Source organism: Lepidochelys olivacea (genome assembly GCF_965140295.1).
Source record: "Lepidochelys olivacea isolate rLepOli2 genome assembly, chromosome: 7".
Classification (NCBI taxonomy): domain Eukaryota; kingdom Metazoa; phylum Chordata; order Testudines; family Cheloniidae; genus Lepidochelys; species Lepidochelys olivacea.
In genome coordinates this window covers 56,437,848-56,464,748 of record NC_140417.1, presented here as the reverse complement: position 1 = coordinate 56,464,748, position 26,901 = coordinate 56,437,848, and the positions used below count along the sequence as shown (strand labels likewise).

General features: G+C 43.4%; 1 protein-coding gene across 5 annotated transcripts in view; it reads left to right on the top strand.

Annotated features, from left to right (window-relative positions):
- GBF1 (golgi brefeldin A resistant guanine nucleotide exchange factor 1) overlaps window positions 1-26,901 on the top strand; it is a 177,968-nt gene that overhangs the window by 6,202 nt on the left and 144,865 nt on the right. For all 5 annotated transcript variants that reach the window (XM_084633243.1, XM_084633244.1, XM_084633241.1 and 2 more), the window contains exon 3: window positions 881-947. In XM_084633243.1, the coding sequence (XP_084489369.1) occupies window positions 881-947 (67 nt within the window). The remainder of the gene's footprint in view (window positions 1-880; window positions 948-26,901) is intronic.

The following is a 26,901-nucleotide window of genomic DNA, read 5'->3' as shown; positions in this document are numbered from 1 at the left end:
CTTTCTTTTTGTCTGTCTTGTGACTATGCCATTGGCTGAAATAGTATTTCAAAACCTGATCTGTTAAAAGATCACTAATGCGAGAGTTTTGGTTCACATGATGTCCTCAGCCAGCATTTCAGTTTAGCAGTGCAATGTGTGTATGTTGTACTATATCTGTGATGCAATGTAAAATGGCACATGCAACACAGATGGTTCTAATCTAGCATAAATGGCTTCAATCTGTCAAACGGCAGGCCTTTTTGCCTTCTTAGAAGCATTTCTTCATTAGTGCTTGGTGCCTTCCAGTAGGAGTTGTAGCTGTATGTGCATGCAGCTTGGAGGAACCTGTGCATGTGATCATAAAAACAGACCTACTAAATTATGGCTATAGGAAATAGCTACTCTGGTAACTTTCTTACAGTGGCTCTTTTTTCAAGTTACCATTGCAGTGCCAAGTATCATTGGTGTGTTCCCATTATAAATCTCTCTGAGGACTAAATTGGTTCATAAGGATTTGCTATGGGTATTAACGTGGCATATATCTACCCTGAACTTTATTGAGTAGTGGAAAGCAAATAAAAATTCTTTCTTTCGACATAAAGCGAAAACAGAGTGCTGAGTCTTGAGAGGGCATTCTGCTCTTGACCCCCCCCCCCCAGCTACTCAGCCATGGAAAATTGAATACTTTCCCCTGATCTTGATGGAATAGGGAGGGACTGAAACTAATGAACCCAACCTACCTACCTTCCCCTCTTTGGAAAATCTCTCAATATGGTTTGTTCTGAAGGAAAATTTAAAGGAGATGATATCTTTGTGGACCCTGCATATCTTTTTTTACTGTGTGATTTAGGTATCTATCTGTCTCATTAAGTACTTCCTTTGTTTGTGTAACCTGTAGGATGAAGAACGGGATCCCCTGCTGCACAGCTTTAGTCTATTGAAAGAAGTACTAACTAACATAACCGGTAAGTGCATATGTGCACTGTGTAGGTATGCATATCCAATAGAATGTGTAAATATGGTATGTCTGTACCTGGGCACAAATACAGCATCTTGTGTCTGGCACTTCTTACACAAGGATCAAATATTTAGTAATGGAAAAGCACTAACACGTTCACCCTTTATAGAAAATAGTAAATCAGTCCATAAATAGGGGAAATGCCTTTTTACTGGGAGTGTGTACACATGCTTATGACTAATCACATGCCATTTATGTGCTTATACCAGTTACTCAAACATCTTGCCTGTGTTGTTAGACTTTCATCCACCTGAGAAATGTTGGTGTCTAGCATACCTGCTTGTTCTGAGGTATGGTATTGCTTTTATAACTTTTTCTGTAGCATTGGCTAATGAATCTCCAACCCCTTGAAGTTATCTCATGTCCACATGCTCTGAGCTTTAGACCAGAAGTTTACCCTATGACCATTTGTTTTTTTATATATTGTGTTGTGTTTATGCAGTACATGTGAGGGACGCTTCACATATATTTCTGTTCAATCTGTAGCCGTTGTACCCATGCCTCTCTGTTTTCCCTCATCTGTCTCTATAATCCAGTATGTTTGTAGTAGTATATGAGATCAGTGCATAAACATATGTAGTCTTTCTGTCCAAGCTGTGATAAGTGTTTTGTTCCTGTACATAGTTATGAGTGACAGGAAAATTCTGCTTGGAAAAAGGAGCCTCCCCATTATTTGATTTATTCCTCCTCCTATCTCTTAGGACTGCAGGTTTGGTCACCTGCTGCCTGTAATTAATGGCAAACAGACTGCAATTTCAACATAATCTCCTGGGTTCAGGGATGAAACCCTGGTTAGCCTTGCACTGAATGGAGGCCAACAGCTGTGATAGACGTTCCTGCAATGACTGCTAGAATTTCACTATTGCTCTTCCTTCTTTCTGGAAGTGAACCTATGTGGATTAATTTCCCTGAGCTTTGAGAGGACAGGTCACTCTTATATGGTACATATAAACAAGTCTGATAGGACCTGATTCTGCGCCAGAATTGGTCATTGGTACACATTTAATGGGCCAATAGCGAGTGAGCCCTGCTAAATTTTTTTTTTTTTTTTTCCTGGAGCAGAATGTCTTCTCTCACTAACATAGTCAGGGCAGTTGCATTACTCTAAGCTAGTCATCTGTTGGCATGAGCCTTTTCCTCTCAGACTCACAAGTCAGGTGTGTATTCTGTTAAATCTCACCCAATCCCATTGTCTCATGACTGAACATAACAGAAACAAACTTTGCAATGACTGCTTCACTACTGAACTCTGGCTAGAGTCACAAGCATGTTAAGCTTATTTTGAATTGGTCTCTGCACATTCCCACTGGTGGACTTTACTCACTACTCTTTTGGCACTGAGTTTAGGAACCCGCTAAGAAAGCAGTGTTTGTTGAAACTCCAGGAGCATCACCTCCCGGCACCGAAGAGAAGTTACTAGGAGTGAGTCAGTGGAGAGCTATAATTCCTTCCTTTTTCATGACTAGCTGAAGGCATAGGGGCTTCTGCTCTGTGCCTGGAGAACTTGCTTGTCTTTAGCTTGTAGTGCAGAAATTTTAGGTAGGTAGTTTCTACCTGGTTAAATTTCTCGACTATGTTTTGGTTCTGAGGCATCATGTCAGAACCCAAAGTCCCTGAGCAAGTCAGTTTAAATGCTTTGAAGCCTTCTGTCATCGTCTAATTTGGATGAACATATCCATTGCCTTAAGGGCCATGGGAAGAACTACTCCCTGGAATCCCTTTATGCCTAACACCTGAAACGATAGGGACGTTCTGCTCCATTCCTTAGTTAAAAGAAGTGAGTTCATATGTTACCACTGCAATGGCTCTCACTTGAATGAGGCTGTGATTCTTTCTGAGGTGGGCCTCCTGAAGTCCTTTCCTGGCAGTAATTAGGGTAACAGACGTTATCAGAAATGGTGTGTCAAGCAATAACGAAATTGAACTGGAAAGTCCTGATATTTTCATACAGTCACAATGAATAGCTGGCAGGGCTTGGTGAGCATTTGGGCACTGTCCACAATAACTTCTCTCAAATGAATTCAACCCAAACCTCTAATTGCTCATTGCAAAGAGAAAGAGTTCCATGTACTGAGTAACCCAGAAGCTTCCTATGAGCTCGTGAGGGATTATGCAAAAATGGCCTGTGTTCATTCTGCCATGGTGGTGTCAAAAGAGTGCCTGCTTGTGTAAGGCATTAGAGTGCGATCTCACTTTGATCACAAGGTGCTCTCCTAAACAGGCAGTTTCAGCACCAGTAACTGCTCTGACTTTAATGCCTGAGAATAGGAAACAATGCTTTGCCCAGTTTGTCTGAGCCTTAGGCATGTGATGGAATCCAAGCAGTGCTTTGTAGTATTGGTGGAGTCTGCTGAAGGATGTGCACTACTGTGCTAAGCCCAGCACCTTCTCTGGGCAGTGAGGCCAGAGCTTAGTTATTGTCCAGACTTTCTTTTCATGTCTCTTTCATTAACTCATGGAAGCACATGGCTTTTATATTTAAATTTATTCAAGCTGTAATCTTTGACATTTGAGTTAGCTTTTAGTACAGTTTTGCATTTATAGTAATATATATTATGTATTTTCTCAGTCCCTCAAGAATCCATTTTAATCTGTTCCGGATGCAAATTTCAGGCTGTCTTGTCCCATCTCCCTTCTTGCCCTCCCCTTTTCCTCCCCCCACGGAGCCTGTTTGATCAGGTGTGGCAGGAATATCCACTGTCAAGCTGCGCCCTTTATATTAGTCAATATTATCCTTCCCTCCCTCCCACTCCCTTCGTTCTCCTCTGGGCTTTACCAGTTGATTTATAATTTTGGAATTCTCATCGGAATCTGTAATACAGTTTGTTCATTATTTAACCAAAACCTGTTTAATGAGCAGAGAGAGGCAATGTAAATGTTAGGCAAGTTGCAGTGGAGTACCTTTTGTTCTCCTCTGAGCTGGTGGGTATTTAACTCTGACCTGACTGTAATGCTTAAATACCCTGGCCTGGGGTATAGAGGTCCACCCATTGCCTCCAGCAGCTCAAGATTTTCACTTGAAACGTTTGCTCTTCAGGAGTCAGTAAACTGCATAATACAGTCATAATCTGAGTTACCAACAATAATGAAAAGCCCCCACTAACTTGTGAGAGCCCATCTGTTCACAAGATCAGCAAAGTTTCAGGTGGAACCATGTTAAAGCAGACTCCTAAAGGTAGTGTCTGTAGAAGAGACTCTTGTTCATTGGGAAATATTAGTGATGTAGAGCATGGGATTTGTTAAATTTCTAAAGTTCGTGTAACTTCCATAGCAAAGGCCTCTTGTACTCCTTGGACCTTAACTTTGTGACATGAGCCCTGGATTCTGCAGTAATTTGCTGCTGAAACTTAAATTGAAGCTGCTACAGAATTTAAATTTTTAAAGATGTTTTTAATAATTTTAAAATGAATAATACAGTTAGTACAATAGACCCAGTCTGCTCTCTTGGATGGTGTCCCTAACCTCTGTTTGCCAGAAGCTGGGAATGAGTGACAGGGAATGGATCTCTTCATGATTACTTGTTCTGTTCATTCCCTCTGGGGCACCTGGCACTGGCCACTGTCGGAAGACAGGATAACTGGGCTAGATGGATCTTTGGTCTGACCTAGTATGGCCGTTCTTATGTTCTTCTGTTTAGCTTGCTTAATGTTCTCACCTTTTCACTCATGGTTTTTGGTGTTCAGTGTTCTGCAGATTTTTGTATTGATGCACAGTTGCAACAAAAATATTAGGTACACTGGAGGTCTTGGCAATGGGTAGGGGGCATTTGGGGCTTATGGCACATGGGGAAGTGTGGGAGACAGTCTGGGATAAGCTAATTAGCGGAATGTTTCTACTAAAATAATCAAATACTTTTGCTCATGTAAACCCAAGTCTGGCTGGGAGTCTTGTTTTGCTAGGCACCACAAACATGAATTGCTTCATGACCGTCTCATAAACAAACTAGAGCAGAGCCTAGATGAACCTACTATAAGGTGAGTGCACAACTGATTGAAAAACCGTACTCAGAGAGTAGTTACCAGTGGTTCACAATCGAGCTAGAAGGGTATGTTGAGTGGGGTTCCATAGGGATCTGTCCTCATTCCAGTTCTATTCAATATCTTCAAAAATGATTTGGATAATGGCATAGAAAGTACACTTACAAAGTTTGTGGAGGATACCAAGCTGGGAGGAATTGCAAGGGCTTTGGAGGACAGGATTAGAATTAAAAATGTTCTTGACAAACTGGAGAAACGGTCTGAAAGAAAAAGGATGAAATTAAAGTCAGGACAAATGCAAAGTGCTACACTTAGGAAGGAATAATCAGTTGCACAAATACAAAATGGGAAATGACTGCCTAGAAAGGAGTACTACAGAAAAGGATCTCTGTTATAGCGGATTACAAACTAAATATCAGTCAACAATATAACTGTTAGATCCCAGAATGATTGCTTTTTTTTGTATTAGCAGGTGTGTTGTAAGCAAGACACAAGAAGTAATTCTTCCACTCTACACAGCACTGATAAGACCTCACCTGGAGTATTGTGTCCAGTTCTGGGTACCACATTTTGGAAGGATGTGGACAAATTTTAGAAAGTCCAGAGAAGAGCAACAAAAATGATGAAATGTCTAGAAAACATGACCTATGAGGAAAGATTGGCGGGGGGGATTGGGTTTGTTTAGTCTGGAGAAGAGAAGACTGAGGAGTAGGGTAGCCAACTTTCTGATTGCAGAAAACTGAACACCCTTGCCCCACCCCTTTCCCGAGGCCCCATCCCCTGCTTACCCCATTTCTCCTGTCCCTCTGTCGCTTGCTCTCCCCCACCCTCACTCACTTGCTCATTTTCACCAGGCTGGGGCGGGGGTTGGGATGTGGGAGGGAGTGAGGGATCCGGCTGGGGATGCAGGCCTGGGGATGAGGAGTTTGTGGTGTAGGAGGGGGCTCAGGGATGTGGCAGTGGTTTGAGGTGCTGGGGGTGGGGGTGAGGGCTCTGGTGTGAAGTCAGGGATGAAGGGTTTTGGGTGCAGGTGGGGTCTCTGGGCTGGGGCCGAAGGGTTTGGAGTGTGGGAGGGGGTGTGGGGTTCGGCCTCTGGGAGGGAGTTTGGGTGCCAGAAGGGGACTCAGGGCTGGGGATTGGGGTGCAGGAGGAGGTGTGAGCTCCCGGCAGCACTTACATCAGGCGGCTCCCACAAGTGGCAGGTATGGCTCTGTGGCCTCTAGGCGCAGGAGTGGCCAGGGGGCTTTGTGTATACTGCCCTCGTCCGCAGGCATTACCCCCACAGCTCCCATTGGCCGGGAACCGCGGCCAATGGGATCTGCGGAGCCCACACTTGGGGCAGGGCAGTGTGTGGAGCCTTCCAGGCCACTCCTGTGCCTTGGGGTTTCAGGGACATGCCAGCTGCTTTTGAGAGCTGTGTGGAGCCAGGACAGGCAGGGAGCCTGCTTTAGCCCCAATGCGCCGCCAACTGGACTTTTAATGGCCTGGTGAGCGGTGCTGACTGGAGCTGACAAGGTCCCTTTTCAACTGAGCATTCCAATCAAAAATTGGATGCCTGGCAACCCTACTGAGGGGGGACATAACAGTTGTCAAGTACATAAAAGGTTGTTATAAAGAGGGTGTTAAATTGTTCTCCTTATCCACTGAGGACAGGACAAGAAGCAAAGGGCTTAAATTGCAGTAAGGGAGATTTAGGTTAGACGTTAGGGAAAAATTTCCTAACTGTAAGAGTATTTAAGCACTGGAACAAATTACCTAGGGAGGTTGTGGGATCTCAGTTGTAGAAGGTTTTTAAGACCAGGCTAGACATATACCTATTAGGAATTATCTAGATAATACTTAGTCCTGCCTCAGTGCAGGAGACTGGCCTATATGACCTATTGAGGTTCCCATCCAATCCTACATTTCTATAATTCACTGTCCTGAACCACCTACACATAAACAGTGACATCTAGGCTTAGTCCACAGTAGTGAAACAGATTGGAGCCATAGGATAGACAGGGCTTTTGAGACTGGGGCCTGTTTTTACCACAACTTAAACTTAGACCTGCTTTTTAGTAAGTTGAACTTAAATACTGGTAGCAATATGTCCAAGTGCTAGAGCCTTGGCTACAGTGGAGCTTCCACCAGTTATAATGTGGGTTCAGCTGAACTGGTGGAAGCTTTTATTTGAAATCAAAGACAACTTCAGTCTACACGGGGGAAACTTCCAAGGTAAGACCCCCGTTGAGTTGAATGGAGCAGTTAACACAGTTAAGAATGATGATTTCAGGCTGTCAATTAACTCAAGACATTACTGCTATAGTTTGCTGTAGTTTGTGCATAAAAATGTTTATCCTTGCAACTTTTGTGGCTATTGAAGTCATGGGACTCTGCTGATAGTTGTGAAGCTTGAGCAGAGCTGTAGCTACTGCAGTGTGTCTCCTCCTTTTGGAATGAGTTATGAATGGTACTCTATTCTAAAGGTGCTGGCTTTTAGCAACCTGTGATTATCAGAAACAACCCATAAGGAAAACTGAAATTGATAGCACTACTTGTTGCCCACTAGCGCTTTCCTCATTGAAGTCCCATAATCAGAGCAAGCTAGGATTTTAATGAATGAGTTGCTGCTTAATGCTGTGTACAGTGCCTTGTAGGCAGTCAATTCCTGTCCTGAACTCTCCTGCACAGAAGAATCTTGTGCATGTCAGTGGTGTAGTGGGAGAAGCAGGTGTCTGTGGAAATTGTGTGCATCAACTCTATTTAAATAAGGCTTACACTGGATAAGAAGGTGCCTGTTGGAGTAGGGGGCCATGAGTACCGTGATTGGGAGGTTTGAGTCCCTTTGTCCTCTAGGCCCAGGAGTTCTGAGGTAGAGCACTTCAGTAGAAGCTGCAAAGTGAGCCATTAGAAGCACTCTGACTTCATGCACATGCATGACCTTTTTAATGAATGTGTGTATATCGGGGTCAGAGGAATCTCTCCATGGCTTATTTCAGATGACAAGCTGTTGAAAAATCTCCATCCTGAGGGGTTAGCTGGGTGCAGTTAAGAGCTGGTTAAAGGTCAAACAGTTGTAACCATAAGAGAACCTTTGCCCAGCCTGCTAATTTAATACACTTCTTGTGGTAGCCATCAGTTTTCTGGTACTGAAATTGGATTCACATTTCACTTTCTCATGTCTCAACTTTTCATAGAATCATAGAAATGTAGGGCTGGACAAGACCTCAAGAAGTCGTCACAGCATAGGAGGCTGGATTTGATAGGACCAAGTGAATCTAGACCAGTGGTTCTCAATCAGGAGTCTGGAGGCCTCCTGCGGGGCTACGAGCGGGTTTCAGGGGGCTCACCAAGCAGGGTTAGACTCACTGGGGCCCAGGGCAGAAAGCTGAACCCCCGCCTTGGGGCTGAAGTCCGGGGCCCTGAGCCCCGCCACCTGGGGCTGAAGCCAAACTTAGCTTCGTGGGGGCCCTAGTGGCATGGGGCCCCAGGCAATGGCCCTGCTTGCTACCCCCTAATGCTGGCCCAGTTGTTGTGGCACAGGTGGACTGTGGAGTTTTCATAGGATGTTGTGGGGGCCTCAGAAAGAAAAAGGTTGAGAACCCCTCACCTAGACCATCCTTGACAGGTATGTGTCTAACTTGTTTTTGAGAGCTTCCGATGATGGGGACCCCATGACCTCCCTTGGAAGCCTGTTCCAGACTTAACTACCTTTATAGTTAGAAAATTTTTCCTAATATCTAATCTGAATATCCCTTGTGGCAGATTAAGTCCATTACTTCTTGTTCTACCTTCAGTGGAAGTTCAAATGTGTGCTTGAGGGGGGCAAAGGGTCAAAGACCCACATGCAGTAACAGTGCAGAAATTCTGTCTTGGTTTGGAATTAATTTCAAAAACATTTTCTGAAACCTTAATGTTGATTCAACATTTAAGATCCAGTAATTTACGACCGCAAAATGAGTATATGGATTTGTGACATAGGTTATTTTGATTCTCAGTGCAGTTTGAGTGTTGCTAAACAGAGAATGGCCATTTAGCTAGGCACAGTTGGAAGTGGTTGACATTGGCAAGAAAAATCCCTTTAGAAGTTTGAAAGTTAGGTGACATGAAAACATGAATTGCCTCTGATGGTATCTTGCCATCTCTTGGAGGTTTGGTTTCAGTCTGCAGTTACAAGTGATAATTCATTCTGTTTACTATTTAAGTTCTGAGATTCCTCTGGAGGTTAATGGACGTCCTTTCTTGATGACAGGTCTCAACTAAACTGTAGTAGATGTTTGTATAAATACAAGAAATTGTCCAACATTAGTGCTGCAGCTGAGTTAAGGAGAGGTGTGAAACTTGTACTCTTCAAAGTAACTGTCTACACCAACAATGGTATACACCAGTCAATGTAACTGGGAATAGTGGGATGAATCTGAGCAAGTGAGGACTTCCTAATGGTGAGATATATTTAGACTGTAGAGTGTTTTCCCAAGAGTAGGGATAGAAGAAAGCACTTTATTTTAGTCATTTTAATATTAAACTGGAAGTACTTGAGAATAGACATGGAACTGGTCCTTTGCATTTGGAGACCTATTAAGTCACCTAACCCATCCCTTAAAGTTATGAATCTTTGGCTCACGTGGTGAGGATAGAGATGTTCCATGAACCTTCTTAAATGCAAAAGCCAGAAAAGAAATGCAAATAATTATGGCTAGGGGGTTAGCCTTAATTGGACTGTGGTTGTCCCTTTCCTCTCTTCTTGCCTCATTCCTCCTTCTTCTATCTCTTCCCTTTCCTTCCCTTAAAATCCCTCCTCATTTTCGTTCCATTCTGGCCTCATTACCACTAACTTCTGAACAGCCACAATGTAACATACAGGAACCAAATCAGGGACTTTAGGAAAGATGAATCAGGAATGCCCAAACCACAGAGTAAAGTGGCATAGACATTTCAGTAAATAGGAGTTAAAAATTCTTCATATACCTACAATATCTTTCCCTGCTGGATTGTCTAAGGTGAATCTACCCCTCATACATTACACAGAAGCCCAAACTGGAGATGCTTCATACTGGTGGCCTCCTCACACCCACTGTCCTCTCTTTCCCCAATATTGGACATTGAGTGAGTACATGGAACATTACTCATTTTGCATCTACGCTTCATAAATTATTCCATATGTATGTAGTAAGGAGAATAAAGGGTAGGCAAGGCAGCTGGTATTTTGTCTTTGTTCTTGTTGAAGAGCTGTAGGCCTGTGGATACTCTTCTCTGACCTGTTCAAACTAAAGCTTGGGCCAGCTGGTCTCTGTTCCTCAAAACAAGAAATAAGGGGGCGAGTCAACTGTTTCTGAATGGGTGTGAAATTGAAATACGGGAGAGAAAGGGGAATGCTGATTCTCTCCTAACAGTTCCTTACAGAACCTGCAATATTGTTGGTGAGATGAAACAGAAGAGCAGCATTTCTAGGGTGAATTGCAGCTTGTGTATACAATGGGTGGATGTTAATCCTTGTGCTAGTTGCCATTTACATAAATGTAAATGTTTTGTGTGGTCCATTGTTACAAATTAGGCTTGAGTGTGATTTGATCACCACTGCTGATTGGGAATGTGGAGGAATTGCAGTGCTCAGATACTGCCACCTAAATTGTGTAGTCCCCAAAGGAGAATACCCTCTTATAGGAGGAGCTGGTACCATGCCTATGGTTATGGTTGCCCAACACTTTTCCATTATAAAAACATTTTTCAGTTGCTTATAACTTAGCCTGAGTGGTTGAAGTTTGGCAGAAATTTTCCATGGTGGGTGCCTGACTGGGGCTGAATTTTGTTTGCAAGTTTGAGCTAAAATAGCTCAGCTCTTGCTGAGAATGAGGTTCAGGAATAGCACATTGTTTCGCCCTTGTTAAATTCTTACAGCAGTGTCACTGAGAGAAGCTCTTATGCCTCTATGCTTTGGAGAAGGGACGGGATATTTTGCAAGGGGGTTACTCTGCGTTGACGGGGATGTGCCTTTTGCAATTGCTATAAAAATCTGATGAAATTTGGTTGAGTTATGAGCTTCTGAAAATAGCATCTGCATGTGCTCAGAGGAGAATTTAGCTGCAGAACTAACCATTCTCGAAAGCAGGGGTCGGCAACCTATGGCACACATGCCAATTTTTAATGGCGTGCTGCTGCCTGCTGGGTCCCAGCCGCCGGCCCCGCTCAGCCCGCTGCCGAACCCAGGCCAGGACCCCAGCAGGCTGCAGCATACCATTAAAAATCCTGCCCGCTCCGGCCTGCTCTTCTCCGCTCCCTCCCCTCCGGGGCAGGGTGAAGGAGCTTGGTTCTGCTGGCTGCTGCTGCAGGGCAGGCAAGGTTCCCCCTCCCCCGCCTCCTCTCCCAGCATGCTGCGTTCCTGCCCCCCTCCTCCCCTCCCTCCCTGCCACAGTGCCACAGCGCGCTTGCTGCTCTGGGGAGGAGGTGGAGAAGAGGTGGGGAGAGGGCCTTGGGGAAGGCGGGTGGAATTGGGGCATATACCCTCCAGCCCTCTGCCGTGAGCTGCTCTGGGCAGGGGGCTGGGAGCACCCCCACGACCCCAGGCCACACCCCTGCCCTGACCCATGCACCCCACACACAGTCCCAGCCCTCTGCCCTGACCCCTGCACCCAGCCCTGACTCCAGTACCCTCCACACATACCCAGCCCACCCATGCCCTGACCCCTGCACCCCCCACACTCCATGTCCTGACTCTTGCACCCCCCACATTCCCCCCCACATTCCCACCACCACCCTGAGCACCAAACAGGAGCTCCTGCACCCCCCCCCCCCACATTCCCACCTGCACCCCTCGCATCAAATGGTAGCTGCCCAGGTAAGCACTCCATACCCAAACTTCTTGCCCCAACCTTGAGCCCCCTCCCTTATTCTAGCTCCTGGCCAGACCCTGCACCTCAACCCCCAGCCTACTCCTTCACCCCCAGCCCTGTGCTCAGTGCACTCCCACGCTCCGCTCAGTGCAGAGAGAGAGGAAGGGAATGGGCTAGAACCAGGGAGAAGGTAGGTCCCCACTCTGTGTGGGCAGGGCCTGGATCCCAGACCGGCAGCGGGTTGAGTGGGCTGAGCGGGGCTGGCAGCCGGAACCCTGGCTGGCAGGAGCCGGTGGACTGAACCCCAGACCGGCAGCAGGTTGAGTGGCAGCGGGTTGAGCTGCTCAGCCCACTGCCAGTCTGGGGTCCCAGCCGCTAGCCCCACTCAGCACGCTGCCAGTCTGGGGTTCTGGCTGTCGGCCCCTTGCCAGCCAGGGTCTGGGCCACAGGCCCCGCTCAGCCTGCTGCCAGCCTAGGTGAACAGAACCCCAGGCTGGCAGTGGGCTGAGCGGGCCAGTGGCGTAAGATCAGCATTTTAATTTAATTGAATTTTAAATGAAGCTTCTTAAACATTTTGAAAACCTTGTTTACTTTACATACGACAGTAGTTTAGTTATATAATACATAAACTTATAGAGAGAGACCTTCTAAAAAATGTTAAAATGTATTACTGGCATGCGAAACCTTAAATTAAAGTGAATAAATGAAGACTCGGCACACCACTTCTGAAAGGTTGCCGACCCCTGCTCTAAAGCTGTCATTTCTGCTGGGCATGCTTCAGCCTCGGGATGCAGCGGCTGAGCAGGACTTTCTTGCAAATGCGTTTCCTAGCAGCTACAGGCACCAGAACTGAGAATAGGGAGAGACTTTCCTGTGCTCTCAGTACACTCTGTTGATGCCCAGGGAATGTGGAGGAGAACGCTGCTTCTCTGAAATGCTAAGGACTGTGGAGCAGTAGGGGAACAGAGATGGGCTTCTAGTTAGGGGTGGGTGGATTGACAGAGAAAAGAACCCAGGCAGAGACAGAAGGAGGTGGGCCATGGGGACAGGGAAAGAAGAATCTGTAATAACTAGTGTTCCTGAGTCTTGACATTCTTCTGCTGTCAGCAAAGTGTTGCAAAACCCACTGGCAGTGTCTCCTTCCTCTTGAGTGATTGGGCCAAGTAGACTAGAGGATAATAGCCTATTACTGCAACTGATTACTCTATTAGCCCCAGTGGTCCATGAGGTGGATCTAAAGGTTCTAATCTGACCACTCATAAACTAGGAAATGCCAGAATTAAGGTTGCCCATGCAACCTTAATTTGGTCCCCTTGTCCATATGCTTTATGATATACTCTAATGATTTGATCATATACTGTTTTTTCCCACAGTACCCCTACCTTATTAGGTACATAGGGCAGAGGTAGCTCAGGAAGCAAATCGGTGTTGTATAGTGAAAGAGGCTGTTTGTATGACCTTCTTAATGGTTTGTTGTAGAACTTGGAAGGTATGTAGTGAATGGGACAGGGGGTTCCAGGGAGAGACAATGGTCTCTTGGTTAAGGTATTTGAATATCACTCTGGAAAACTGGATCCTATCCCTGTCTCTTCCAGAGAGTTCCTATGTAATGCTAGTCAAATCAAATCACAAACAAAAATTTTAATAGGGGCCACTAATTGTGTGTTCCTCACTTTGAGTGTTCAACATGAGACACCTGGGGCTGGTTTGCAAACGTACTGAGCACTCTCTCTCTGTTCCAGCTGAGACCAATGAGAGCTCTATTTGAAACATACTAAGAGCTATAAAAATACTCTGGGGAAAAAAATGACTGTAGGAGTCCAAGCTGGGTGTCCATAACTAGTGGACACTTGACAGTTTTGGCTTTAATCGCTGTCTGAGTTCTCCATTTTTAAAATGGGCATAATACCTCCCTACCTCACAAGAGTATTGTGAAGAGCAATTCCTTCATGTTTGTGAAGCACCATGGAAGAGCACATGAAGAAATCAATTCTGTGAGTGCAGGATTTGGATGGTGTGTGGTAAATCAGGCATGGACCACACTAAATAATGAGGATAAGCAGACACTGAATTAGCTGCTCATTCAGTGAGCATCATCCATCCTGAATGAACCCGGGTGCTTATGAAAAAAATAGTATGAGATTGTCATTAAAGACTGTAATTAAAGAATGCATATGAATAGGCAACCTTTAATACTGGCACTTCCTACCTTTTGTATTCTTTACTCTGTAATCTTACCATTCTTTTAATATAGTTTTTGGGATATAATTAAAGAGTGATGGGGGTGGATTAACACTGCAGTCATTTGCCTTCCTGTCTAATGGCTAACGCCTGGCAGGTAGTGGGAGGAGGCGGTACTGTTAGAAGGAATTGTTTCCTGCCCTCTAGTCCTGGGGGACCCTTAGGAGTTAGATGGACAAGCACTCCTGGCTGTTCCTTGGTAGACTTCCCACAGTATGGTGTTCTGTAACACCAGCCCTCTGTTACCACTTCACGACTGGGCTCTGAAGAGCTGCCACATGTGCACAGCTCGCAACTGACCCTCTCTTGTTCCACGCTTGTTGAGCAATTACTTTCCCACTTGTTGAACTCTCCTTTATTTTCTTCAGTTACTGCTTCTTTGTGAAGTGGGGCCATAAAGGAAATGGCCTAATGCTCTGTACATTAGAGGGCAATAAATTGCGGTTTGATTTGGTGGAAAGGCTGGGCCAGATGCAGTGCTGAAGTCAAGATTCCTCGTAAGTCATCCATGGAGGGTTTGTTCCAGGGCTTTGTGATCATGTTGTCTTGGTCACTGGAGTCTTAGGATAAAAGGGACTGTGGGTGATTTTGGAGGATTTTTAATACCATACAAATATCCTGGGAATCTGCAAATAGAAGTGTTCATGAAATTGTCCTGAATTCAGTAGGGGCTCATGGAATACATAATTCTTCCTCTATTGTTCCCTCCTCCTCCCTTCTTGCTGGACGTTAAAATTTTGCACATTGATGATTAAACTTCAGTAACAATGAATGTGCGAGGAAACAGGTGACAAAGGGGAGGATTTTCTGCTGGTGCATATCTGCATTAGCAGAATATTACATAATTATTATGTAATATATTACATACTGAAAAGAAGTCCTGGTTCAGGACGCTTCCCCTATTTGTGCTAAGTGTTGTACAGAACTTAAAAAAGCAATCTGTCAGATTGCTAATAGGTGTTCCAGCAGAGGTGGGTTTGTAGGACAGATTTGAAGGAAGAAGGTAGTAGCCTAATGGGTCAGTTAAGGAAGAACACTTTGTGTTGAAGGGCAGTTTGGAAGAAAATGCAGAGATGGTGTGTGATAAACTGACAAACGAGTAAGAGCCAGCAAGTTGAGAGGGCAAGTGATCAGAAGGTTAACTGGGTGTAGTGAATTGGTAAATCCCATCAACAGCCAGTTAGTTACTTTTAAAAAAGATGGATGTAGAGCTGTTGGTTAGCCAATGTAAAGCTGGTTTACACAAATTATTCTCTCTTGTCTCTGCTGTCTAGGTGCTGTGTGATTTCCTGAGAATTGCAGGACAACTAGGGACCCTTTTTCTGTGCTCAGGGAGAATTTAATTTCTTTCCAGCGAATACAGGTCATCCTCAGGCTAAGTTCTTAAGAGCAGCATTTTGGGCTTGACTGTTTGGTATTTCACTTCTTGATGGGGAATAATTTGTAGTCTACATATGCACAAGTAACCCCATGTTAAATTGCAGTCTTGAGAAATGCAACTGGATAAATGTAATTTCCAACAGCCTCCAGGCCCATGAAGGGGTAACTTATATCTCTAATCGATGACTTCCTTTGCAATGATGCCTAGTGATGTGCAGAATGGCAGGTTTAGGGCACACCTCATGCGTTATTCTAATGTAGCTTGTAATGGTGAGGACTGATGTGCAGTGTGATAAGAGTGTGGATTGCCCAGTGGAAGAGTGTGACTGGGGAATGCAAAGTGGTAGTATAGATGCATGGGAGTGCATCAAAATGTGGAAACCGGGTGTCACAGGTATCAAAGAGAAGTGAGTGTGACTTTGGGGAATGCACTGAGAATGTGATACCTTAATGGAATAAGGAACAATTATACTCGAGTTAGAGGCATGTAAATATCAGTGGGACAGTAGGTAAATAAATTTCATTATACAATCAAGTGGAATAACTATTTCAGGAAGTGCCTTTTATCTACTTTCTGAGTTTTATCAAATAGTCGTAGCAGTTACTTTAGAAAATGGATATTCTCTAAATCAGTATTTTATAAAAGTGATCAGCATTAGAAGTTCAGTGGTCAACATGAATGCTTAACATTCCATTTGGAACATTAATTTCTGGTGGAGGAGCAAGTCACCCTTACTTCAAACCTCTCTTCAGCCTAGTCATCGTGGAATTTGTCAGAATATAAATTAGTGGTTGGGAGGTCCAGGCTCCCTATCCTGTGGTTGCACTACTAGACCATTAGTGTCAGCATTGCTAGGACATAGTTACAAAACAATGCAACATTTCAGAAACCATGTGCCCAGTTTGCTCAGTGCACCTGTAGGAACACTGGCATGATCAGAAACTCTTCTCAGTGTGTAACAAGTAAAAGACACTGCACAATCTTAAATGACACAGCAAACATCAAAACACTGCTCATCTTTGTTCCATTTTAACTTCATCTATTTGGAGTTTGTCATTAAAATGGCTTTTCTAGAACTCGTAGTAGCTTGTAGAAAGTGACCTTAATTTATGAGACACATAGCAAGGGGAAGTCTGTCTGGAGTTGTAAAACTAGATTCTGTCTTGCTTTGATTCAGGTTTAGTAGTTACTTAAAGAATGTAAGTGGCTAATATTTTAACAAAATACCTTATGTTTACAAAGTGAAGTTCTTAATGCACAGTTGAAGAATGGCCAGAGTAGTAGCTGTGGAGTCCAGGGGTGTGGTTGCCTGCTTTACTGAGCTCTGATTACACCCTTATCATGGCCTGCTCAAGGTTTGGAGTCCACTAGGCCTGAGTATGAAATTGGGAGGAGCTTTTGTACTAGAACAGAAGGGAGTGGTGGAGGTGTTCAGCAGCTGACTGCAGTAAGATCATGCAAGAGCTGTTTACATAAGAAGCTTCATTAACTGCACTTAAGAGTTTGGATGTTCTTCAGGGCCGGATTAAACAGTTTATATTGAGCTGTGATTATTCAACTCTGTGTATAAGAACTGAACTGGCTGCTGTGGCACCATAGGAGGAGACATCACTGGCTGATCATCCACGCCAATCTGATGTTTTCACATTACTCATTCAAGGGTTGTCTGTATTTCTTCTAATGTTTAAGTCTTGCACAAAATAGCTGGGATTTCCTGCTCTGAGGAGCAAATATGGTGACTCAGCACTCGGGTCTCGTAAATATTTTGAAAGTTTTCTCTCCTGCGCGCCTCCCCACCTCATCCACTCTTTAAAAATGCTTTGCCCTAGCTGAATGGGCTAACTGGTCATACGTTAAATTACTGCTTAAATTCTAAAATGGTAAGATTACTGATGCAAAGTGGAAACCATGTTCCTGACACCTATTCCAGTGACACTGTCATTTTTAAGGGACATTCTTAAACACATTTGTTCAGGCATTTACCAACATTAAAATAGCATATGATGAACAGGCAGTGTTGTCTGGAATTTAAATATCTGTCTATTTTTAGTCTCTTATCCTAATACTGAGAAATTACCCCCAAAAGCAAATATTTTTTGTTCAAGAAAAAAGTAGTTGCTTATTATGAGACAGAAGAGTCAGTTTACTGAACACCACTGTCCCCTAAGCCAGGCATACTCCTATTGACCCAGTCACTGATGCTGGTACACAAATGGAGGGGTAAGCAAAATCCTACTTTGTTGGCTTCTGCTCCACTAGGAACACAGGGGAAGAAATATCAATGTTTGCTAAATGGAAAAGGAGCATCTCGTCAGGGAAATATATGTTGCCTTTTAGTGTCTCAGAGGGTGTTGGAAACAGTGAAGAGGAACAAATTAAAAGGCACAGCTATCGTTTTATTAATTCAAAGAGATGCTTGGGAGAGGGAAGCAAGTTTATTGGCCATTCCTTTATGTATTCCCTCTAGCTGCCAGTTCAGAAGGCTTCCTTTTGGATTAGTTCTCCCTCTTAGTCTAACTTCTCCTGAGGGATGCTTCAGAGATGTTTTAATGCTCAATTTATGACATCTGAGTCCTTTCCATGGTGTAAAAATACAACAACCTATCACAAGGACAGTTTGTTACTGCTTTTGTATGGCCTTCAGGAAAGGATGGAAGGGAAAAATAAAGGAATCCCCTGCTTTAAACCTTGATCTTTGGAAAACAACTTGGCCCCCACTCCTCAATTGGTTCCATGTTAACAGACCTCTTGTGGTTTAAGCAGGATCCCATTAAAGTCACATGGGGTGGGAAGGGGCTTGTTTACACTTAAAAGGGCTTGCCAATACAGCTATGCCAGTAGAACTATACTAGCAAGTCTTCCCCCCCTGTGTGCGTCTCCTCTCCTCCCCCTCCCCCCCCCGCAATCAAAATGCAGCTTATAGCAGCAGAGATTTCTTTTGCCAGTATAGGTTATACCAGTGCACTAATCAGAATTAGCTCTACTGGTAAAATGAGAGCAGTTTTTTTTTGTTTGGGGGAGTGTGAGGGGGGTTAATATAACTGTCTACATTAGGGGTTTTGCTATCACAGCAGTGTCAGTTAGGGGGGTGATTTCCCCTCCCCCCTCACTTTGAACTGACACAGCATTGTCAGCAAAACTTAAATATAGAGGAAGCCTGGGTCTCTACATTTGTGCAGGGATCAGCTTGTGCTGGTCTCAGTGCATAATCGGGGCCTTCAGGAAGGATATTATGTAAACGGAGAGGTGAAAGTGTCAGTCCAAAAGAGTACCAGAATGTAGTCTTAACTCTCATTGTGATGTATTTAAGGTAGTCTTTCAAGCAGCTGTGTCCTGGGATAAAATTAAAGAGCCTTGTTTGGTAAAACTGCTTGAATTTAAAGATAGTTGCTGAATACCCAAATTGCTGTAGTTAGGCAAAATCAACCTAGCATCAATTGCATCTGTGTTCATTAAAAGGAACCAGAAAACCATGAGAATTTCCAGCATTTGTGTTCTCTCAGGCTTTTCCCTAGAGCTATAAATAAGGTAGCTCATATGGCTTTCTTACACTCAATCAGTTTTTAGTAACCAGTGTTTACTTCCCAAGATAACCCATGACTCTTCTTTCTCTTTCTTTAACCTATGTTAATGAAATAAAGCTTATCTGTCTTCGGCCAGATCTGCACTGCAAACGTACATTGGTATAACTACTTCATTCGGGAGTGTGAAAAATCCCCACCCCTGAGTGTGACGCAGTTATACCAGCCTAACCCCTGTTGTAGACAGCGCTGTGTCGACAGAAGGGTTTCTCATGTCAGCATAGCTACCACCTCTCGCCGAGGTGGATTAACTACACTGATTAGAGAAGCTCTCCCGTGGCGTTTTCACTGAAGTGCTACAGTGGTACAGCTGTGCCACTGCTGCGTTTTAAGTGTAGACCTGCCATTAAATACAGGTTTAAACGTGTGTATAAAATTTCTCTAAAGTCTCATCTTCACTGCGGAGTTAATTCTAGTTGTAACTCAGGTATTACCCCTAACTAGAGTCCTGTCCACAAATAAACCCTGAACTTAAGGTGGTGCTGCTTTCAAATTATCTCAAGTTATCACAACATGTCACCTGCTAAAACAATCACTCTGTGCAACTCGAGTGTTAATTTGCAGTGTGGCTGCCCTCGCTTGAGTTAGGCTAACTCAGGATGAGTTAACTCTGGTGAAGACATAGCATATACAATCATGTGGAAATTAATGAATAATATTTTAATAAAATATTTTAACAGTCTAGTTCAGATTGGAGTAGATCATTAGACACTATTAACTTGTGGTTCTCAGGCAACAAAAAACTAAAGTGAAATAGTCGAGAATAACCACTTTAAAATACTGTGGAATATTTATTGTAGTGATAGATTAGAAACTGACCATTGTTACTGTTGTATTAAAGGTGTAGTCAACTGAAATCACGATTTTAAACACTATTAGTATGTTACTAATAACCCATTAGAAATCTTCAAGCGAAATTTTTCACTCAACTGTCCCCAGTTTTATAATTCATTGGTTTTTTGTGGCACTTCTCAGTTATATGGAGTTTCACAGCCCATCCTTGTGTTTGTTGTTGCGCATAGGCACTGGTGCACAGGAACCACACTGGAAGGTCACACACTAGCTCTCACTCCAAAGGAACAACAGGTGACAATACCAGCTGTTCAAATCTGTTAGATGCCTGAATTTGAGCATCTGTAGACTGCTATTAAATTATAATTTGCACCACTTTTCACTTGACCCTACTTTGCACCAGCAAGCATTTCTTATGCAAACATCTTTCAATGTCTCCCACAAGATACTGGTTTCTCCCCTTGTTTGTTGGTTCCCAGTCTTCCCACATATGATACCTCTCCTAAGGATACACAAATCATAGATGTGCATAGGGTGCTATTGTGGGCCAAACCTAAAAAGAACATCTGAAAAATTAGTAGCGTAGAAGGCTTTAAGTAAAGGGGAGTCATTTTTTAGCATAAATTTCTGTAGGCTGTTTCATGTTTGCACACTTGTGATGCGAATAACTTACAATTTAAAAATATTAGGTCTGTGATCCAGAAGTAATTTTTGTTTACAGTGAAGGGTATCCTTTGTCATCAGGGACAGCCAAGAGGTGCCCTCTTCCTTGTAGGGTCCCCCATTTGAAATCAGCTAGCCAGGGAAGGCTGCTATACAAATGTGCTATTAAGAGAAGGTTGCAATGATTTTTAACTCCATCTTGAATAATAAAATTGGTCTGACCATGAGTTTTAATATTATTTACCCACAACTGATTTCAACTTTTACTTTTTATTTAAAAAGCTTAATTGTGAGCTGTAAAAACTCTCAGTTAAGCCTGTTAAATAAACCCTGGAAAGGTTGAAACTGCCTGTCTGCTGATTCCAGGGGAGGGGAGGAGAGAGCTAAAGGAAAAAAGTTTTTAGAAATAAAAAACCTTCCACTCTTCCCCTGCAATTTTTCTTCTTGCTCTCTTTCTTCCACCTTTCCTCTTGCATCACTTGGACCATATCTGCACTATGGGGACTATAATGGCATAATTGCAGCACCATAGCTATGCCGGCATAATACTGTAATGTAGACACAGCCTACAGTGACATAAGGGTTTTTTTTGTTGCTGTAGGAATGCCACCTCCCTGAACGATAGTAGCTAAGTTGACAGAAGCATTCTTCCATTGACCTAGCTGTGTCTACACTGGGATTTAGGGTGGCATAGCTACAGTGCTCAGGGGAGTGAAAAGACTGGAAAAGGCTGCTCTTGGATCTTCAGCTCCTAATAAGATCTCAAGGTGGTTCCCCCTGTCAATAAGGTCCATAGATAGAAATCCCAAAGTCTTCTGCAATTAAAAAAAAAAAAAAGAAACAAATAAAAAAGACTTGTTCAGTGCCTAGAGGCCCCACTCAGGAGTGGAGCCACATGGGGCAAAGCCTTGTGCAGAGCTTGTGAACAAGCATGTTTTAGAAACAAAGGACAGGAGGCTGAGGAGAGGTGGAACAGTTCTTTGAAGTATTAATGCAGGGGTGGGTAAACTTTTTGGCCTGAGGGCCACATGTGGGCATGGAAATTGTATGGCGGGCCATGAAGGCTCACAAAATTGGGGGTTGAGATGCGAGAGGGGGTGAGGGTTCTGGCTGGGGGTGCGGGCTCTGGGGTAGGCCAAAAATGAGGAGTTCAAGGTACGGGAGTGGGCTCCGAGCTGGGGCAGGGAGTTGGGATGCAGGGATGGGGGTCTGACTGTGGTGCGGGCTCTGGGGTGGTGCAGGGGATGAGGGTTGGGGGTGCAGGAGGGTGCTCTGGGCTGGGACTGTGGGTTTTGGAGGGCAGGAGTGGTTTGTAGCAGCAAGCCAAGAACCCTGGCTATCTTACAAAATGACTCCCTGATGGAGACAAGAGCAAGCTGCCTATAATGAAGTTATGCCTGGGAGGGACAGAATGGTAACAAGGGTGGGTGCATACATGCGCACATGTGCCTCTGCTCTCATTGTGCCTGGGAGAGACACATATATGTGGGTTGGGTTTTTTTGGGCTGCAGGGGGAAAGAATATAGAGAAAGTAATGATAAAAATAGGAAAGATCCATGGCTCAGAGAAAATACAAGTAAAATACATAGAATCATAGAAGATTAGGGTTGGAAGAGACCTCAGGAGGTCATCTAGTCCAGCCCCCTGCACAAAGCAGGACCAACCCCAACTAAATCATCCCAGCTAGGAAAATAATCTGGATTATCTTTGCTCCGCATGTGTAATTTGAACTAGCTAAAATCTAGGATCCTTTTGTTTCATTTGGTCCTTTCCCCGCTCCATGCACTAGGGTGGCAACCTGTCCAATACATTTTTCTGTGCCATTTGGAGTTGGTTGTCCCTTGACAAAATAACCCAACAGCCTTCTAGTTTAGCATCCAGCCCTATTGTTTCAGGAAGCTGAGAGATGCTTTCTAGAGAACTAATATTAATGGGTTGGAACAGGCAGTTATTTGCAACTTCATACTTCAGATTTTTCACTGTTCAGGTGTCCCCTTCAGCCACCAAGAAAGCAGTTGAAATAAACAGCTGTGTCAGATGAAGTACCTCTTGTCCCACAACTCTTCCAAAATAAATGGGGAATAATGCTTTACATGTTTTGTCATCTTGTACTCCAAAGGCAGGCAGCGGCAGCAGCATGGATTAGCATGTAGTGATTTCTAGGAGCCGTTCAGATTCCTCTGTGCTCAGGCTGATTGATAGGGACATGTGGCTGGAGTGCAGCTGGAAGTATATAACTGGCAAATTTTGGCTGGGTAAATATAGCAGGCGCGGGATGTCAGAGCAGGAGACAGATTGTTCTGGGAGAGGAAGCGTTGTCTATCTTTTATCTGAATAACAATTTCCTACATTTCTGGGACTTCTCTTTCAGTACAGAGGAGGAGTTGTCGGGGGCTGACACACTTGTCACGTTCTGTCTGTGTCACTGTTTGTTCATGTGATTGGTGTAGTGGAAACAATAGCTGTTTCATTGTGGTAGGAATACTCTAAGATGCGGAAAACTGGCATTGATCAATTACAGATGGCTTAATTAGCAATGACATTTATTTCAGTCTGGTTTGAACTTCCTTGGAAGAGGGGAAAAGCAGTTTTTGCTTGGAGAACAGTTAAGGGTGGGTACGGAGGAGGGGAGGGGGGAAGTGTTGGTAATATTGTTGCAAAGCTGACCTAAGAAATGCCAGGTGGAGAGCTACTAGGATGCAATTGGAATAAGTGTGTTAGAGAGTTGATTGGGGTGGGAGGAAATTGGGAGTGAGAAGAAGAGAATTGTTCTGTGCCCTGTGTATCCTTGAGATCCTTGGATTAAAACATCACCAGAATGCAAGTTGGTGTGGCTGCATCAGTCTGTCTTCAATAGTGGGAGTCAGTATGGGACTGACTACCCCTATTCAAGCTGATGAGATCATAAGAGTGAGAGTTGGGAATGCTTTTTGTGAGTCTCACTATTTGTCATGTTTCTTAAAGCTCCACCCTCCATGGAATCATGAGAATACATAAGAATCTCAACTTCATTTTGTTTTTCAAATGAAGTGTCTACCCTCTTGGTTGAAAATGTGACCCAAGTGCACCCTAAAGATTAAATCTGACAGTAAATAAAATAAAAAGAATCCCTAACTTTTGAAAAATCTCATGCTTAACGAATCAAGATTTTGGGGGTTGGCAGTATTGTCACCTGATCTGCTCTGTTTTTTTTTTCCTGAAAATTGTAAATTGTTGTTAAGTAAACTGTGGGATAAAGGAGTTTGCCTTCTGGGAGATTGCCGAAGTGGGGAGGTGGTTGATAAGATTACACTGTCCTTGACTTTGATTTTAATGTATCCACAAGCTAATATTTGAATTAAGAAACAGAAATTTTGTATTTTAAAGTAGGCCAGGTCTATGCTAAAGAGTTTGTTGGTGTAGCTATACCGGGAAAAGCTTATGCTACCAAAAAATGCTTTTTCTGATGTACCTTATACCAGTTTCCCAAATGAAATAAGCTATACAGGCAAAAACACTTATGCTGGTATAACAGCATTTACAGTAGGGATTCTTTTGGCATAGAAATGTCACTTTAAAAAAAAACCAAACACCTCTAACACACATTACTATACCAGTAAAAGTTTCTAATGTAGACCTGGCCCCAGTTAGCTCTTAGACAACAAGCAATAAAAGTAAGTATTCTTGGAGGTAGGACCCCTGAACTGAGCTGAGAAAACTGAAGCGGTATTGTCAACTGCAAAAGTTCAAAAATCATGCATCAGATTAATAAAAACAAAAAAGAGATAAAAAAAATTCTTTTTGATCTCTTTGATTTTTAAACTCCACCTGCTCATCCCCAGTGTGTGTAATGTTGCCAGTTCTGCTGGTTTATTGAGTAAGGTGATTTTGCCCCCCACAGCAAGAGCTCTTGATGGAGCAGAACTTCCCGCTTCAAAATTCCAGTTAATTCTGTCTCCTGACCCTCACATCTGTCCCTCCTCAGCCCAGCAGTTATGCAACCTCCATATCAGTTCTGCTCCCACATCTGTACCCTTAGAGCCTCACTTTTGCTTCTCCCAAAGCTCTTGGAGTTCTTTACCACCTCCCTCCCACCAGGCCTGTTCTGAAGAGGCTATCTGGGTCACTGCATTCACTAGTTACTTTCTGAGCCTGGTAAGATCTGCTGAGGGTTCACGGTTGCTACACAAGATACAGAACCCTGGACTGGGTCTAAGAGTGGAAGAATTTTGGGATTCCATGCCAGCACCAGTGAAACAAGAGGCAGAACACAGCTGCATAGTTCAGAGTTCAAATCCAAACATTTAGAAGTAAAACTTGCATGGCTAACTGGGAGAATTATACTAGTTTGGTGGGACTTGCGATGCATCTTTTAGTAGTCTTTGCCACAGTTCAGGGCTAGCTGCACCTCTGTTCTCTCTTCTAAGTGTACCCCGACAGGTATTAGGCCTCTTGCTTCACTATTCCTGGTGTGGAATCCCACAGTTCTTCCACTCTTACACCAGGTCCAGGGCTCTGTACCTTGTGTACCAACCATGATTGCTCATCAGATCTTACTGGGCTCAGTCATCTATAAGGCTTCCCTTTGGGAGCTTTGACCAGTAGTGAATGCAGTGACCCAGACAGCCTCTTCAGAACAAAATGTTGTTGAACCCCAATAATAAGAACAATGTGTACCGGGAAAAGGGTTTTTAATGCAATAAAAAGTCTACACACACATCATGCTTACCTAAAAGCTTAGGTAAGCCTAGCTTACCCCAGGTGCCCCAACGTCTGGGGAATGGGGTTCAGATGACTCCCCAGAAGTCTCTACCTTACTCCCTCTTGTTCTTCAGGGGCTGTCTTTTTAAACACCCCGAAGTTTTGTTCCACGGTTTTCCTACTTAGTGTCTGTCATCCCCCTCCCTCCCCCCACGGAGTTATGTGCCAGATGATTGAACTCAGCATGGACAGAGGTGAGACTTCACAGTGAATGCCACCTGCTTTGTTCTTTAGGTATCAGAAAATTAGACTATTAAAAGCTGTTGTCTGCTTTCTTGCATATGTGCAGTCAGATCCTCCTGGTATTAACCCCTTTGGAATCATATAACAAACACAGGAACAATCAAACAGAGTAGATAATATTCATAAAATATAGGCAGCTCCCACGTCCTTCAGTCTTGTATGAAAGGACATTGCTCTTTTTCCTATGGTAATATATTCTCTTTAATACACTAGGACTTGGCCATTTTTAAAAACAAACTGATACAGTAAAAGCTTTGTTATCCGACATGTTGGGGGAATCGGGGCTGTCGGTTAATCAAAAATTCCGGTTAACAAAGTTATACTTACTACTGGAATATCAATTTTCAAAACATTAGAATACTATTAAATGAACTAAATATAAAATAGTATACAGGTACTCACCAATCCAGTAGTAGTACTGCACTGCAGAGTGGTTGGTTTCTTGAAGCACTTAGGTGTATGCAGGTAAAGTTTTCTATGAAGTAGGTTATCTTATGACACTACACATCACTATGGGCTGTGAATGGTGTACACTCAGATCACTAAAAATACACTTAACACTAAAACTATATTGGACATAATTTAATCTTTCTTTGAGTCAGAAGGCACTTCTGGATCTTGCAGTGCCCCAGGTCATCATTATCAACACCAATTATCTTTGTAGATGTAGAAGGAGCAGGAGATTGGGCTGAATCTGCAATGACCCTATGACACACCCTGGAAGCGGCTTTTTTGAGTAAATCCCTGATATCCGCTTGCTCACTTGTATTTTGCCTCTTTTGCATAGAAGTAGAGAGCAGAATGTGCAATTGCATAACCTCCTGGGCAGTATACGAGTTCCGTTTACTAGACTGAAGTTTTGATTGGGAGATATCAGAAATGCTGGTTAATAGAGCTTTCCAGTTGATAAAGTGCCGGATAATACAGCTTTTACTGTGGTAAGTTTCTTGTTGTATCTTTGTCACAACACCCTGTGATGTGGAAAAGTATTTACTGTTAAGTTTGGAAAAAATGTTAGAAGGAGCTAAGCAAAAAGAGATTAATATTTGTATGGGCCATTGAAAATATAAAACATTGTATACAGTAAACACTGATACTGCACCCCTTATGCATTATAGTGGTATGATTATGATATAATTATGATGCATTTTGTACAAGATGTGTCATGAGGTGTCATTGGAAAAGTTATGATTTGCTGAATATGATTATCCTATTTGTTCATGTATCATTTTTATATCTGGAGTTATGAATATTGACTGTGTATCTGTATTTCAAATGAGCTTATTCTGGGTAACACCCACAACTAGCCTTTCAGGTACAACAATGAAGAAGCTAGACTATGCTAATGTCTCATCAACAAAGACAATGGACCATGGAAGTGCTTAGCCTCCCTGTGAACATTTCAACCAGCCTATGAGTAATGGCTGCTATGACTCAGCAAGGCATGCAAGGGCATGTGACCAGGGCACATGAC